This window comes from Hakea prostrata, chromosome 6, assembly GCF_041222555.1.
Source record: "Hakea prostrata isolate BN-2017 chromosome 6, UWA_Hpros_2, whole genome shotgun sequence".
Classification (NCBI taxonomy): Eukaryota; Viridiplantae; Streptophyta; class Magnoliopsida; order Proteales; family Proteaceae; genus Hakea; species Hakea prostrata.
The window spans coordinates 550,854-566,361 of NC_142605.1; the positions used below are offsets into that span (position 1 = coordinate 550,854).

Consider the following 15,508-nt stretch of genomic DNA (forward strand, 5'->3'; position numbering starts at 1 on the left):
ATCCACATCCCCTTCTCGACATGGCCACTAGCACACATACTGGACTTCCTTACGTCCCAAGTGAGAGGAGATGGATTGCGCCAGGCTGTGAGTTCGACGACATACTATACTAGATTGAGCACCAGCTGATCTTTTCCATTCTCTGTGATGAGGAGTGCACTGCTGTTAAGAAGGACAAGTGAATGCTTCAATCTGCTAAAGTGATCTCACACATTGATAGCGGAAACCTTTGGACCTCTTAAGAGAAAAACAAACTTGCCCATCCATAAACGACATGGGATAACTCAAGTAATGGGCCATCCCCTACTTGGAGGGAAACCCAAGCCTAAGAAAATCATCTTAACCTTCTATTTAACAAGTGAATATATTCACTAAAACAAACAAATAAAATATTGAACATGTGTCATACCAAAAAAAATACTAAGTATGTGTAAGGCTTCTTCTATACAATAGTTGAATGATCATTCCGTGGACATTTAGGATCTTTCTTCCGTGTGTGGTTCTATATTGGGATAATTCCTAGTTGCCAGATTGGTGACCTGCTTTGCACCATAGAGGACCCCAGTCCCTAAATTCATCAACAATAACTGAAAATTGAACATCATTATGTGGTGACCTTCCAGCACCGTAGTAGATCCAAGGTTCATCAATCCTCTTCGTCCTAACCATGTATGTTGACTCAGACGCTCACATAATGGCCTAAAGCATGCCCCACATGCTTGGTTTGATCATCTTAGCTCCTTTCTATTTGAAAATGGTTTTATAGGTTTGAAGACTAATACCTCTCTTTTCATATGCAACAAGGTTGATGCGATGATCGATATGTTAATTCATGTTGATGAGATCACTATCACTAGCAATAGTGATGCAACACTAACCCATTTCATCAGCACCATGTCATCTACCTTCGCTAACAAGGACTTGGGGCCTCTACATTATTTCTTTGGAATTAGTGTGCTCCCTACCTCTCATGGCCTTGTTCTTACACAATGCCAATACATTCTAGATTTTCCGGCCATGATAAATATGTCTCTTTGCAAACTGGTGTATACTCCAATGGCTACATCAGCCCAATTATCCAAGTTTTTGGTACTCCAATGAGTGATCTTAATTTGTATCCTTGTACATGCGCCTTGCAATATGCCACATTTACTTGTCCAGATATCAAATCCACAGCTAATAAAATGTGTCAATTCATGCGTTGCCCAACTCTCAATCATTGGGCAGCCGTAAATTGAATTATTCATTATCTCACGGCCACCGTTGACATTGGCCTCATCTTCAATAAACAACCTGGTGTGAAGTTATCTGCCTATTCTGACGCTGACTAAGCTGGTTGCTCTGATTATCAAAAATCTACAAGAGGATTTGCAATTTTTCATGGAACCAATTTGATATCATGGATTTTTCGCAAGCAAGCATCTGTGGCTAGACCAAGCATGAAGGCCAAGTATTGTGCATTCACTGATACTACTGCTGAACTCCCTTGGCTAATATCTCAACTAAAAGAACTACAGTGTTTCTCCCCTCTGCTCCAACACTATGGTGTGACAATGTAGGGGCCACGTATCTCACTTCCAACCCAGTGTTTTATGCTAAAACTAAGCATGTTGAAATCAATTTTCACCTAGTGAGTGATTAAGTGGTTGACAAGGCCAATTTGGGTGCCCGCTTCATCTAAAGTAAAGATGAAGTGGTTGACATTTTCACTAACCCATTATCTTGTGCTTGCTTCAATCTTTCGGTATCCAACCTCAAGCTGATTTCATCCCTGTTGAGTTTGAAGGGGTGTATAAGAGAATATGTTCAAGATCCCTTAGATTAGCCAGTATAAGATGGAATTATCAAGACTCCATCGATCAATGATCACTTTACCATTTATGCTACCACAAGTCAACATATAATATAAGAAAATTAAGCAAATTGCCCAAAAGCTCCCTCCGTTGGCAATCCCCTCTACAAGTACCTGCATTTTGCAAATAGATGCCAATGACAAATTATGGGCAGCAGTCCTCTCTCGAAGAACTCCATGGAAAAAGACAGGTTTGTCATTTGTGGTTATAAAGGTTGGTATCTTCACTACAGCTGAACAGTCATACCATAACAACTTTAGAGAGATCCTTGCTGTCAGAACAGGCATTGAAAAGTTTCAGATCCACCTCATTGGTCATACGCTCCAGATTGAAATGGATATGACAACATTCCCCCCACATACTCCAATTCAAGTCAAAGATGCTTCTAGATTATCAATTGTTAAAATGGGCGCAATGGTTCTGTAAATGGTCATTTACAGTAAAAGATGCCAAAGGCAAACATAAGGTGCCAACATATTTCTTATCTAGACCCTTGAAGCCACCCCAGGTATCCAATCTGTCCTCCCTCTTTGTTTTCCATTCACTCCTGAGGTTTCGTCCTCAAGACCACCTCTGAATCCCCCCAATGGCGAGTCTCCTTCTGATGACGACATTGGACCACCTCATCTCTCCAACCTACCTCCACCAATTTATAGTGATATCCCCTGTCGCACTATCATCAGCCGATGCAGAACCACTTATCAAGATAATTTGGCAGTTCTCGTCTCTACATATGGCATAAGAGATGACTGGTTCAAGTGCCATCCAGCTTTTCCCTACCACACCCAATTCAACATCTTCCATACTTGGTCGTTCCCCAAGGAATATTACGTGTTCTTCCAAAATCTCTTTGTTGTGCACAAAGTAGCCCTTTTTGTCCCTTGCCATTCCAATATGTGTTACCTTCAACACTGCCTCCAAGATACTCATCCCACTCTTCCTATTCCACCAGCTTATCAAGGTCCTCTGCATTGTGGAACCTGACTTACCACGAGGAGCTAGTTGGTGAAGAGGACAGATGATTGGTGATAGAAAGCAAGGTGTGGGACATCCACATCCCCTTCTCCACATGGCCACTAGCACACATACTGGACTTCCTTACGTCCCAAGTGAGAGAAGATGGATTGCACCAGGCTGTGAGTTCGACAGCATATTATACTGGATTGAGCACCGGCTGATCTTGTCCATTCTCTGTGATGAGGAGTGCACTGCTATTAAGAAGGACAAGTGCATGCTTCAATCTGCTAGAGTGATCTCACACATTGATAGCGGAAACCTCGTGCCTAAAGGAGGGCACGAAGACAAGATCTCTCCAATGGAGGCGCACGACGTCACCTATGCTCTCTACGTCAGCTTTCCGATAGACTTGGCCTACATCGTCCTGAATGCCATGTGGGCAAGGCACACCCAAAAACGGGACTTAAGGTCTTTCTTCTCTATTTTGGGATTCCTTCCTTCATTGTTTCATCCACAAAAACAAGCAATTTCTCCCCCTTTGGACCTCTTAAGAGAAAAACAAACTTGCCCATCCATAAACCACATGGGATAACTCAAGTAATGGGCCATCCCCTACTAGGAGGGAAACCCAAGCCTAAGAAAATCATCTTAACCTTCTATTTAACAAGTGAATATATTTACTAAAACAAACAAATAAAATATTGAACATGTGTCGTACCAAAAAAAAAAAAAATACTAAGTATGTGTAAGGCTTCTTCTATACAATAGTTGAATGATCATTCCGTGGACATTTAGGATCATTCTTCTGTGTGTGGTTCTATATTGGGGTAATCCCTAATTTCCAGATTGGTGCCCAAATTTATCATCCGTACATAAAGCCTGACCATAGACCAACATAAACCCCTTTTTTTTCTTCTTTACAAAAAATAAATAAAACGTCTTTATGAAAAGGGGATAAAAAGGATTACAAGGAAAAATAAACACTCAAACTGGCAACAACAATTGCCCCAATACACCCATCGCTCACCAGTTCCTTATCAAGTGGTATACTCAGTTGAGGGAGAATCCCCAAGAACCTTCTTTAAGAAAACTTTCCACTCACTCAAAAAGAGAGAAAAACAAACTGCGAAACAGCAGAACCAAACTAACAAGCCAAAGAACCACATATTACCTACTCTCTTTTTTTTCTCTCATTATTTTTCCTAAAGAAAAGGGCAGCCGATCCTTATTCAAATGTGGATTTCTTACCGCACAGTTAATATTAACAAGAACAGTGAGTTAAGATCTCTCTAGCTAAATTCACGTGTAAAGCCCAAATAAGTATGGAAATTCAGAGCATAAATATCAACTCCCTCCCACAAGCGTTACAACTTGAACGAAGTCCACTAGACATCTGTTGGAGTTCGTATCAACCAAACCTCTCGTCCCAAGCAAGGTCTCTAAGGCTCTGCCTGATCCTTGTTTATGATCATAGCTCGTTTGCCTTTCTCACTTGTCTTTGAGTCTTTATTTGCTTAGGAGAAATCAATTAGGATTCGGGCAGGCTTCTTATGTTAATATGTTTACTAGGCTTCTTGTTGGTGCAACCTAGAGGGGGGGTGATTAGGTTGCAACTAGTGGATTGTCCCAATTTTTCGGTTTGTGCGGAAATACAAGGTAAATTGAGAATTCAAATGAATTTAAACAATGACAAGCAATCACAACACAAGATTTATAGTGGTTCGACTTTACAAGTCTACGTCAACTCCTCTCTTGGCCTCAAGAGAGATTTCCACTAATGGATTCTCTTTCAATACAATGGGTAGAGATCAAACCCTTACAATAATCTTTGTTTAGCAAGTAGGGCAAGAGCACCCCTTAACAATCTTTGTTTACGGGCAAGAGCACCCAAGCAGTCTTTGTTCACGGGCAAGAGCACCCAAGCAATCTTTGTTCATGGGCAAGAGCACCCAAGCAATCTTTGTTCATGGGCAAGAGCACCCAAGCAATCTTTGTTCACGGGCAAGAGCACCCAAAGACCAATTCTAATCTACCTAGACTAGAATTGAAACAATTACAAAGAAAGGATGTTACCTTACAAGAGATGTGACACTTTACCTCTTGTGTGAATGTGATGCAATGAATGAATCAAGAATAACAAGCATCAATACACTTCAATGGCTTTCAATAACTCCAAGCTTTACTTCAGTAACCTTGCTTATTAACTTTGGAATATCCCTCAAAGTTAAATGGAGTTGGAAGGACAGTAATGATGCTAGAACACCAAGGATTTGCTTGTTCACTTGTGAGTGAATATGTGCTTGATGGGGGAGAAGAATGATTCTCAAATGGGGGTGGTTGGGCTTTTATAGACCTCAAGTCACTGCCCTCCCCATTTCCCCAACGGATATAAAATCTTTGCGAGATTTTGTTCCAGACGGACGTCCGTCTGCCCAGATGGTCATCCGTCTCAAAAGTATTCGTTGTAAACAGCTGTAGAGGATATTCTCTTTAAACTAGCCCGTTATAGTCAAATCTGGGCCAGACGGACGTCCGTCTGCGCAGACGGTCGTCCGTCTGGCTTGGACTAGCTCAGACGGACATCTGTCTGGTCTTCTATTGTTTCTGAGAAACAGGGTTATCAAAACAGACGGACATCCGTCTGCTCAGACGGCTGTTCGTCTGAACTCTGTTTTGCTGAATTAAGTTGGGGCTGGGACATGGCTTGGGTTTTTGGACTTTTTGGTCAACCCTAAGCATTGTACATCTCACTAACATGTCCTAGGTCACTCTAGTAATATGAATTACATATAATTGATGCATTTACATGAATGTGTATGCGAGAGTGTCCTAAGCCCTAATTCAACGTAAGTCTTGATCTTCCACTTGATCTTCAACTTGATTTTGTGCAATGGTCTTTATGTCCATCTTGGCATGGTCATCTTGACTTAGACTTCATGTCCATCTTCATGTCTATCTTGGCATGATCTTGGCTTTGACTTGAGCATATGGCTTTGACTTGGAGTTGGTCCACTTGTTTTCATCTTGAACTAAAACATCATAACTCAATATAGCCATTAGTAATTCATGCTTATTATCATCAAAACCAATAGAGGCTGATGTGGCAAATGCTGACATGGCATTTCCCAACACTTCCTTCTATGGGTACCGAGTCATGGATCACATTTGATAGTCTAAACGAGTTGGATATCACTGGGTCCGAGACTGGATCTCTGGATGGTCAAGGAGAAGCCTCTTGGGGCAGTAGTTGTGTTCACACTGGCAATTCAAACTGCAAAATGGTTGAATCAGTGAGTTATTGTATTTTTACATGAAAACAATTGGATCCTTAAAATTTGTTTCCCTTTTTGAACTTTTGCTTTTGTTGCAGACCTTGTGCCTTTTTGCAATTACCGGTGGATCATTAAGCGGCATCACTTTAATCAACAGTAAGGCTTTTCACATAGGTATTGTTGAAAGCAGTGACTTTACCATCCATGATATCAACATCCAAGCCCCTGCGACGAGCCGAAACACTGACGGTGTGCACATCGGCGACTCATCCGGTATCACTGTTACTAATAGTAATATTGGAACCGGTGATGATTGTGTTTCTGTCGGAGATGGTACTTCCAACATTTTAGTCTCCAATGTGAATTGTGGACCAGGTCATGGCATCAGGTAATGACATATTAATCATGCCTAAATACTTTGATAAATCTCCTAGTAATTAGTACATCAGATCTAAAACAATAAAGGGGTGTCAGAGAAAAAGCAACTAGCACAAGCACCCTAAGCCCAAATAGGATTAGATTGGGCCTGTATTTGAAGTTAGGTGTGGGCTAGGTTCATCATGTATAAAGCATGTGCTTGATATAAATGGGCTTTGATGAGCTTCGTTATTTCCATGATATTATGTGCATTAAAGCTTGGGCTTAGCCCTAGTAGGATGCAATGGGTTTGCAAGTTCCATGACTAAATGGGCGCATGATAATCAAGGTGAACTAGGGGTTGGCAGTTGTTGGGAAAACCCTACTAGGGTTGGTCTAGGTCAAGTTTACGCTTGGCCCTAGCAGGGGTACTCAGGGCTAGGTATTAGATTAAGGCTCCTATGGTTGGGTTAAATCTGAAAGCCCCCTCCACCGCCAAAAAAAAAAAGAAACAAGAAAAGGAGGGATGATGAAAATTGTTTCAAACGGCTTTCTCCAAGTTTTGTTCTTTGTTTTGCAGCTTGGGAAGCCTTGGGAGATATCAAAATGAAAAGGAAGTGAACGGTTTCACAGTGAAGAGTTGTACTTTTTATGGAACTGACAATGGCGTCCGGATCAAAACCTGGCCAGCATCAGAAGATAACAAAGTTTCTAATGTTATATTTGAGGATCTTATCATGAAAAATGTGAAAACCCCCATCATCATCAACCAAGAATATTGTGACAAGAACCACTGTGACTCCTCGGTAAGTTCGATGAGCCCAACGAGTAAAATAATGTGACATCAGCAAAATACTACCCAATTTGATTGTACACAGTCATTGACAATCTCTCTCCAAGCACAATTAGCACTTTGTTAGAATCACTCTCTTTTCATCAAGTTAATACATATATGCTCCCCACCCAATTAGACTTCATATGTGAGCTCACCTTGTCTAGGTTGGCATAAGTATGTTCGTATAACCATCCCCTTTTGGGTTCGATAGAAGGGAGGTAGGTCGATCAGGTCACAGGAGAGGATCCTGATTGCTCTACCTCGTCTTTTTCACTTGAAGGCTGGTAATTATATATTGGCTTTGTAAACCTTGTCTCTAAGATTACTAATAGCATTTATTAACCTTATCCAATGCACAGCCTTCACGTGTGAAACTCACAGACATTCTTTTCAAGAACATCAAGGGTACATCTGCCACCAAGGAAGCAGTTATCCTCATATGTAGTAAAGCCGTACCATGCGAAGGAGTAGAGCTCGTTGATATTGATTTGAAATCAAGTGAGGGTGACAGCACCTCTGTTTGTGAGAATGCAAAAGGGGTTGCCTCGGGTGTTCAAATGCCAAGTCCATGTTTTTGAGTCCATTCAATTTTGATTCTCGTACATCTGTGTACTTGGCTTCTTATGTATTGCTTTTGAAGAGTGATTCCTCAAGCTGGAGTATCTAGTTGTCTTTGGTTCAAGTACCTCAGCAAAGGAGAAACTATGGAAGGAGAAAAGCATCTGAGACCTTCTCCATTTAAAGATAACTACCTACCTATATTACTACTTCTCTTTGACTTGATTCAAAGTTCAATATATTGAAATTTAATTTTCTTACTAAATATTCAATCTTTGATGGTCGATTTGTCTGGTTGCAAGGAAATTGAAGGAAGGGAATGGAAATTTTCATACTTAAAAAAGCAAATTTTCTAATAATTCGTATTCATTGCTCTAAGAAACAATATATATAACTTCAAATAATTTAGAAGTTGATTATTAGAATTTCACTTTACTTTGCATCCAATCCGCTTCGATTTCCAGAAGTAAATCATACTAACATACTACTTTTATAAACGCATGAACTCATGGAGGATGATAAAATTTTTATTCCTAGAATACCCTCAATTACTCGCCAAAAGGGTTTGGTTACTTATGTAAAAAAAAATTATTGTACTTGCTCATTAATTAGTCTTTTATTCTAATTATATATTAATATTAATTGCAATGAATCCCCTCCATTAAAACCCAACTTATGATCTTCTTGATATTCATGCATAGATCCCAACTGTCTCAAATCCCATTAGAGAATTAAATCTATTAAAAATACCTCTACCCCACCCCACTCCTTCAAAAAAAAAAAAAAAAAGATGTAGAAAAGTGTCACTATGGCATTACGAATATATCCAATCGTTTATTTATAGAAAAGGGAAAAGAAAAACATATTCATTTGCAATTTAGTATTAATTGTAATTAATCATCTCAATAAAGCCCAACCTCTTGATATTCATGCTTAGAATTAACCATCTCAATTCTCATACGAACTCCATATTCTACAATAGCTGTCATAAAAAAAATTGTACGAAAATGCCACTACCAAATGAAATCAAGTGATCAACACACCTATAATTATTCAAAAACCATCAAATACTCACTTGCATTGCATGTGTACTTTACTAGTTATACAAAGTGCGTGTATTCCTATTTCGTGAAAAAAAAAATTAACTTGATGAATTTATCCTCTATTTTAATTGAAATACCTTTATTTTCTTATTACCTATCATTTATTTACCTATTATTTTCTATACATTTTTTTGGTCACATATTCTTGGTAATTTATTTAATACCTTTTAAAAAAATATCTTCAAAGTAATTTTGTGCCTCCTCCACAATTTCAAAAAGAAATCCTTATTGGAAATTTAGTTTACTTTCTTCTTTGGAAAAAAAGAAAAGAAAGTGAGGAGAGAGAGAAGCTCCGAGGGACATGGGGGCTCCAAGAGAATTTGTGTTCCAATGTTTGAAACATCCTGAGGAGGCAGGTAATGTAGGTGTTGGTGGTAGGGAAGGGAAGAAGTCATATGCTGGTGTTGTGGGAAAAATCCAAGGTGCCCTAACATTGACTCTCTCGCATCTTCTGTGCATATTGGTTCTTATCGGAGAACTATGATACCCCAACTGGAGTATGATGAATTGCAAAGCATCCAATTTCGTTGTTCATTGATCAACAGATCCAATCTTCGACTTATTTCTATGGATGTGTAGTGAGATCTAGTGAGGAAATCCTGAAAATTAAGTTCAGGGGTGGACTAACATTTGTTGGGATGAATTTTTATAATTTTTTATTTCATTTATGAGGGATATATGTTAGAGGTGTAGCGTCTTGGGTAATGGAAGGTGGCAAAATCAGTTTATTCACCTGCAGAGATGGCATTCGGATTTTAATATTCGTGGTCCTCAACCAGTGGCCAAGCTGGTGTTGCAATTGAATCAATCCATTGAGTTTAGAAAATAGATAATTGTAGTAGCATAAAAGGACCCATGCAACTTCATTATGGCATTGTGAAAGGACTCTAGAAAAGATATACATATAAAAAATTAATCTCTCTTCATGATCAGTGGAATGAAGTAGAAGAATTAAAACCATTAAAACCCTTCAACAACTATTTCCTGTTTTGAGAAAGTCCAATTTGGCTGTAGATTCTCTCCCACGCAAGGCCATAACTTGTACAACAGAGCTAGTTTTGCCCATATCCATTCCTTGGATTCTAGAGGCTTGTAATCTGAATTTTAGGCATTATTCTAGCACTGAAATTAGCTAGAATGGAGAGGACCTGCCACTAGTGACGAGGAGAAGAAACGGTAATGTTTCTCTAGAATAATCAAAGAGACGTTTTGGTTTTAATCCCTTCCTCTAATCCCTCCGAGAAAATAGGGAAGTTTCAATTTTGGCCAACGGAAAAGGAAGAAAATATTAAATTGTATCTTATAAAACAAGTTTCCATGGGTTGCTTGCTTCATCTGTTTGCTTTAGCTTGCCATCAAAGAACCACAGCTTTGCTACTTCATCTCCATCTTCAACTCTCTCTCTCACCTATCCACTATGACTCTTCATCTCTCTTGAACAACCCTTTTCCCTCCTTCAACAACCTGATTTCGATCAAGTTAACATAAACTAATTACCTTCTCCGGCGCTCGCAGTTCATCCTAAGCTAGGATTCATTCAACACCCGGATGGCTCCTCAATTTGCCCTCCTTCAACTATTATTGCTACCGACAACTCAGACTCATCGACAACATCTACTAGTGATATTTCGGATCGAGCATTCAAGATTCATTCAATGAACTCCTTAGGATCAAATCCTGATGTGCTGGCTTCTAGCATCCCTCCCTGAGGATGTTATGCTCAGGTTATTGGATGTTCCACATCTCATTTTGGTAAAGTCCAGTCTTAACGATCTACTCAACAGCACCTTCTACTTGTCTCATGCAACTTAGATTGCACCTCCAACATACCAGACGTCGCTTATATTCCATTCATGATTATCTCTTAAAAATTAAAAATCTTACACATTAGTTAGTAGCCTTGGGTCATTCAATTGGTGAAGATATTTTTCTTCATGTCTTAAATGGATTAGAACTTGAGTATGTTGTGTTTCTCACCTTTATCTCAACTCGTGGGATCCCTATTACTTAGAGTGATCTTCTTGGTATGCTTTTGACTCAAGAGCTCTGACCTAAAGATGATTTTGCGCTCCTCTGTATATCTCACCCAACTGCTAATATGGCCTCACATGGAGGTCGACCATGTAATTTTGGTGGCAAGAAAGCTGGTCGGAATGGTTCTTGCGGTCGTGGCTATCATGGACACTTTGGCAATTATCAATGGCTCCATGGATCTTTTATGTCACGATCTCAGTTTTCACAGGCTTGGCGAGCCCACATTACAGATATTCAACTAGGGCACATGACAGTTCCTTTCTTTATCAACCTGTTCATAATTCACTTGAAACAATGCTAAACTAAATATCTCCAAAGACTAAGACAGATAACATGTTTGACAGTTTGACTCATACACATGTATATAGTCCAAAGTCTTGTTATGTTTACATTTGATCTTTCAATAGTATCTAGTTAAGTACATACAGTCTCAAAGGAATATATGCATCCACAGTCGAGATAAACAAACATTAGTTCCAACAAAAAAGTAAGTGAATTTCCATCTTCAACTTTAAAGGCATTGTCAACTGGCAGCACCCTTGCCCCTATCATGTATCTAGGATCTATCAACATTTACAATAATGAGCTTTACGGCCCAGTAAACAATATAGACAACTATGTAAGTAAGTCATACAATTCATCATGCATCCATTACCATATCACAGTCACATAGCATTATGCATTGCAATTTTCTTTTTTCTTTTTCTTTATTAAACCAGATCTAAGCGCTACCTGTAAAGAGGGCACCATCAGTCTAAACCACACAAATGGCATCACTCTCAGTCTTAGAGGTTCTCATTAAGAGACCCTCTTTTCAGTCTTTTGGCACAACCAGGTGTTCTCTACAGGAGGCCATCATCAGTCTAGTTTATCTTTCTACTTTTTAATCTTGTTTCATGCCCTCCCATTTGGGTAAGCTAAGTACCAGGACTTACAGAAGCCGCTTCATGCCCTCTCATTTGGATACGTTAAGTACTAGGACTTACAGAAGCCATTAACATTTTATTTCTTTTTCTTTTACTCTTTTTATTCAATTTCAGTATTGCATTACAATGCTCTGTCCATTTCAATGTACCTTTTGCATTTTAATCATCACTTAGTCTTATCTAAATAAGACTAGACACAATTCATACAATCCAATCATTTAAGTATAGAAACATGATAATTCTAAATTTAACAAGCATAAGCATCATTTCAAATTTATAATTCAACATCTCAAAGATACTGTTGGCATTCCAATTCAAATTGTTCAATCAAGTCATTAAGCTGTCATATGGTCCCATGGTGTTCTATTCCATTCACAAAGCAATATATCATGCATTTTCATAATTTGTTTAAGTGAATAAATAACATAAATTTTATATTAACATGTGAATGCTACCTGTCTACTAAGTGGAATCACCCACTTAGAACATACATGGGTTGGTCGATATCACTTACCTATTCCCAATTTCATGTGTGAATTTTGATCCTGATTCAATTAAAAGTATGCTCTCTCTCCTGTATTTAAAATGATTATTGGCTATCTTTCCTCTCCTCTCTATCTTCTTTTTTTTTCACTATGTTACCTCTCTCTTCTCTCTTCTCTCTCCTCTTTCTCTTCACTCTCCTCCTCCACTTTCTTCTCTCTCTCTATACTTTTCTCACTTTTCTCTTCCCACTTCTCCTCTCTTCTCTCTTCTCTTTCTCTTCTCTCTTCTCTTTCTCTTCTCTCTCCTCTTTCTCTTCTCTCTCTCCTCTTAACTTCTTCTCTTTCTCTACGTTATTTCTCTCTCTCCTCCTCTCCACTTCTTCTCTCTCCCCTCTTCTCCACTTCTTCTCTCTCCTCCTTAACTTCTCTTATGCACTTTCCTCTCTATTTTCTCCATTCTTTCTCCTTCTGTCACCTCTCTTTTCTATCTCTTCTGTTTTCTCTCAATTTTACACGCATAAGGTAACATCAATATTGTCACACCCCACTCGCCGGTCTCGGTTACCCGCTCGACAACCCGTGGGTGTGATCTGTCACAAGATCCATGGTCCTACTTATCAATAATAATAAATGCAAGAAATAGATAATCAAGAGAAAGAGCAAGTCCAAATAATTAATCAAAGGGATTACAAGAGTCCAAATACTCCAATAAAAGTCAAAGAAAGAATCAAATAAAAGAAATCAAGTTCCCAAAAGAAATATCGAGTTCAGTGGAAGCGATCAAATAAACTAAACTATTTTCCTTCCAGTTTCTTTCTCAAAAACTAAAGTCTACTTTTCTAAATTAGCAAGAAAGGGGGTTCTCTAGTTCTTTTCCAAGGACTTCTCAAAATGTCTGACGATATGCCTTCTTCAGCCATCAATAGGTACTATAAGTGCACTCCAAGCATCTGCAGGAGGCTTCATGGACCAGATCTTCATCTCCCATTGACGGTGCCACATCCTCTTCGTATAGGATATTGGACCCATGTGGAACTTCTCCAGTTTCTGACGACGTGCTACCATCTGTACAATTTAATATACATACAAAGAAAAGAAAGAATTTTGACAAACTTAGTAAGGATAACACATTTCTCATACATATGTCGTTACAATCAGCAATTCATATATGAAATGAATGATATGCAATAATATGAATGCTACTCAGATCTAACTATGCAAATCTCTAGTCGATTGACATGCTTTAAGATATAACACCAGCCCTCCTCTGGGTAGGTCTAGTCACTTTGATCCCTCATGGACTGGTTACCTCCATTGGGATCCCGGGTAAAGGGGTTAACTCCTCGTCAAGCATCAATGGTTGGGTTTAAGTCAACACTCTCTTACCACGACCATTGGCATGAGTATTGGCGCCTGTTGGGGTTTCTAATCTAATGTAAGGTCATACTGGTAACATACTACATGAAGTCCAGATACTTCCCCTATGGCACCAACAAACACGGTTCCGTATCCTTCGCAACCTAGGAATGAGAACCCTCACGGATTGGCTACTGCTGTTGGACTTCATTCCCCAACCCTATGGTCATCCACATATTATTGGGACAGATGCTCTCATGACCCCTCAAGACTCTCGGGCCGCTCCTTGGATGTCAATGAGCCCAACCCTAACATATGCAACCCTAACATTGCATGATCAACAATGGACCACTAAGTCTCCGCACGGACTGGTTACCGCTCTAGGATGAAACAGAGTCACATCACTCTTGTCACGGGTCATTCAGTTTCAATTCTCCTACCAAAAGGGTAGTAGCATGTAGGCTACCTAGCCATGCAATTCTAAACTCCCTAAGTATGTCATCCAACAATCATGATGATGTTGGAGGCATTAGTGAGCATGTGTCTCATACCACAACCCTCTGATATCTCAAGCAAAGATACCCTATTGGATACCTTTCCATCACAACTACACCACATCATTCACTATCATAACATAACTAGTTGTTCAATATCATAGAGTGATAAAGTATATTGAAAAATCACACACAACAGGTATTCAATAATATTGTAATGAATTATACAACTACATCAAGGTACATGATCAATAAATAATGTAAGAAATAAATGATTCATCATATAGCATGTCATTGCATATAAACAAGAAAGTGTGTCCTTACCTGTAATTAAGTAAAAGCTTACTAGAATGCAATTAAACCACAATTAAAGGACTTCCAGTAGACTCAGAGAACACCTAAACATATGGTTACAAGAACATATTAAGGACATGAGTCAAATCAAAGCAAACACAAATCTCACATAGCCACTGTGACCCAACCGGTCGCTTGGGCCGGTCACTTGGGTCAGGCGACCGCCCCTGTTACAGACAGTTTATAAAGTCCAAAATTCTGACTTTTGATCACGCAATTCCAATCCGATTTTAGGATGATTCAAGTCCGAATTTCATTCTTAATTAGTCCATAACAAAGGTGCAAATCAGTAACCTAAAATTAGTATAGATTCATAACTCAACTCATCTCCCTTGATTTGATCCATCCTTTATTCAAATGCAAGGATTCGTTGTCACATCCTCCCAGCCAGTACCCTAACTGGCATACCCGACCCGAAGATCAAGTATTGAGGAAATCATCCTCCCACATATACAATAACATAATCATAAATAGGAAATAATCAAGGTTTAAAATATTATAAACAAAAGATTAAAGTCAAGAAATGAATAATCAATATAATCAGAGTACAAAAATGATACCAGATGTAATCACATCAAAAGAAGTAGAGTGAGGCGGAAACTCACTCCACAAAATACAGCGGAACGCAGAATGTAAGTCTAAAAGAAATAACAACTAAATCAAAGGAACTAAGAGAAATATCTAACATCAGGGTTTTCTATTTTATAAATAACATCTTCAAAATAGTGGACTTCATCAATCCATTTGAGACGTTCTACATATACGTTGTCTTTAATCGTAGTACGCAGCTTGATCAACTGAGGGATCATCAGAGTAATCTTGATTGTTGCCAACACCTTGCGTGTAGTACGCTTCATCGGCTTGCGCTTCATCGTATTGTTCACCATAGAAATCAATACCTGTAGAATAGTCTAACAAAACAAT

The 15,508-nt window shown here is 38.9% G+C and overlaps 1 protein-coding gene across 1 annotated transcript; it reads left to right on the top strand.

Annotated features, from left to right (window-relative positions):
• Positions 1-2,922: 2,922 nt before the first annotated feature.
• Positions 2,923-7,852, top strand: LOC149012071 (exopolygalacturonase-like). Its single transcript, XM_089158990.1, has 4 exons — positions 2,923-3,249; positions 6,181-6,470; positions 7,020-7,245; positions 7,634-7,852. The coding sequence occupies exons 1-4, from the start codon at positions 2,923-2,925 to the stop codon at positions 7,850-7,852; spliced, it is 1,062 nt and encodes a 353-aa protein (XP_089015116.1).
• Positions 7,853-15,508: the final 7,656 nt, after the last annotated feature.